Here is a 1,280-nt window from a genome sequence, read left to right as displayed (position 1 = left end):
GTTTTATTACAAGGTATTCCAGTGTGATTAAATAGTTTTGTCTTTTTTCTTTTGAAAAGAAATAATTCTAATTTGCTAGATTTTAATTGATGTTTTCATATATTTAGGAAAAGAGTCAGAATGGTGTATCCAGCATCTTGTGTGTACAAGCAGTTCACCTTGGCCTAAACTTCCTGTTGAACACATACCTGCGTACAAAAGACAAAGAAGAGGGAGTGATCAGCCAGTGGGTCCAGCTCATTCATTCATTGTGCGTGCAGTCTAAAGAAGCATGCAGTTGGGTCATTAACTTCTTTACTGCAGAACATGGATCAGTCCATATATTACCACTGCTACTGGAGTGTCCTAATAAAATGATACGAAGCCAGTTTGGGTAAGCAGAATGTGACAGAATTGGTTAAGAGCATCTGTTTTGTGAGATAATGGAATTTGTTGCACTTTTTATAGTTATTTGATTGTAGTACTTAATCTGATTTTCTTTATTACAGGAACCTCTTGGACTGTATCTTCAAGGCAGAGTATGAACATGCTGGTAATATTAACAGCATTGAGCCAATAATAAAGCATCTTATATCATCATTAGCCTCTGATGTCCCTTCCTTGGTCAAGACCTCACAACAGTACTTCTTGCTTTTACAAAACTACTGTCAGCAGGTAACTGAGTCTTACTTATTGATTGTTTATCATTGTAATTTTAAAAATAGTATGGTTGATCTCTACACTGGTTTCTTAGGGTTCAGCGAAGCAAAATGATTTTGAAATAAGTAATTAGTAATTAACAGGTATTCCTCAAACATTTTGTAATATTATAGTGGTATGTAGGATTTATAGTATCTTTGATTTTATTAATTTTTTGAATAGTAAGAAAAAACACACCTGAACAATACTGTTGCTTTTCAGGGACTCACACATTGCTCTCAAATCTTAAGTTTGGGTGGGTTCTCCTCGCTCCTAAACTTCCTTCTCGGCCCATCCGATTCAGACAAAAGACGTTGGTCATCTGTACAAGCTCAGGATTTTGGACCACTGCACTCTATCATTTCCACTATTATTTTGTGTTTTGATATGACACCTCACCAGACCTCAGGTAATGCTTATATGCTGGAGAAGGGCATGTATTCTTTGAACTGTTCGTTTCATGTTGGTGGATAGAATGATACAAAAAAAAGTCAGTTTGAAATTGCTAAGAAAAAAACAATGTAGGAATCTTCCCATCCAAGAAATTTTTCCGTGTTAACTAGAAATTATAATGAGTAGCTCTCCCACAAACCTACTTTGCT

General features: G+C 35.5%; 1 protein-coding gene across 1 annotated transcript in view; it reads left to right on the top strand.

Annotated features, from left to right (window-relative positions):
• Positions 1-1,280, top strand: part of LOC119589266 (ubiquitin carboxyl-terminal hydrolase 24-like) — a 33,335-nt gene that overhangs the window by 28,453 nt on the left and 3,602 nt on the right. Inside the window, exons 38-40 of the mRNA XM_037937884.1 lie at positions 107-373; positions 489-654; positions 901-1,087. Coding sequence (XP_037793812.1) covers positions 107-373; positions 489-654; positions 901-1,087 — 620 coding nt within the window. The remainder of the gene's footprint in view (positions 1-106; positions 374-488; positions 655-900; positions 1,088-1,280) is intronic.

Source organism: Penaeus monodon, chromosome 25 (assembly GCF_015228065.2).
Source record: "Penaeus monodon isolate SGIC_2016 chromosome 25, NSTDA_Pmon_1, whole genome shotgun sequence".
Lineage (NCBI taxonomy): Eukaryota > Metazoa > Arthropoda > Malacostraca > Decapoda > Penaeidae > Penaeus > Penaeus monodon.
The sequence above is the reverse complement of the archived record's forward strand: the minus strand, read 5'-3'. Positions and strand labels throughout refer to the sequence as shown.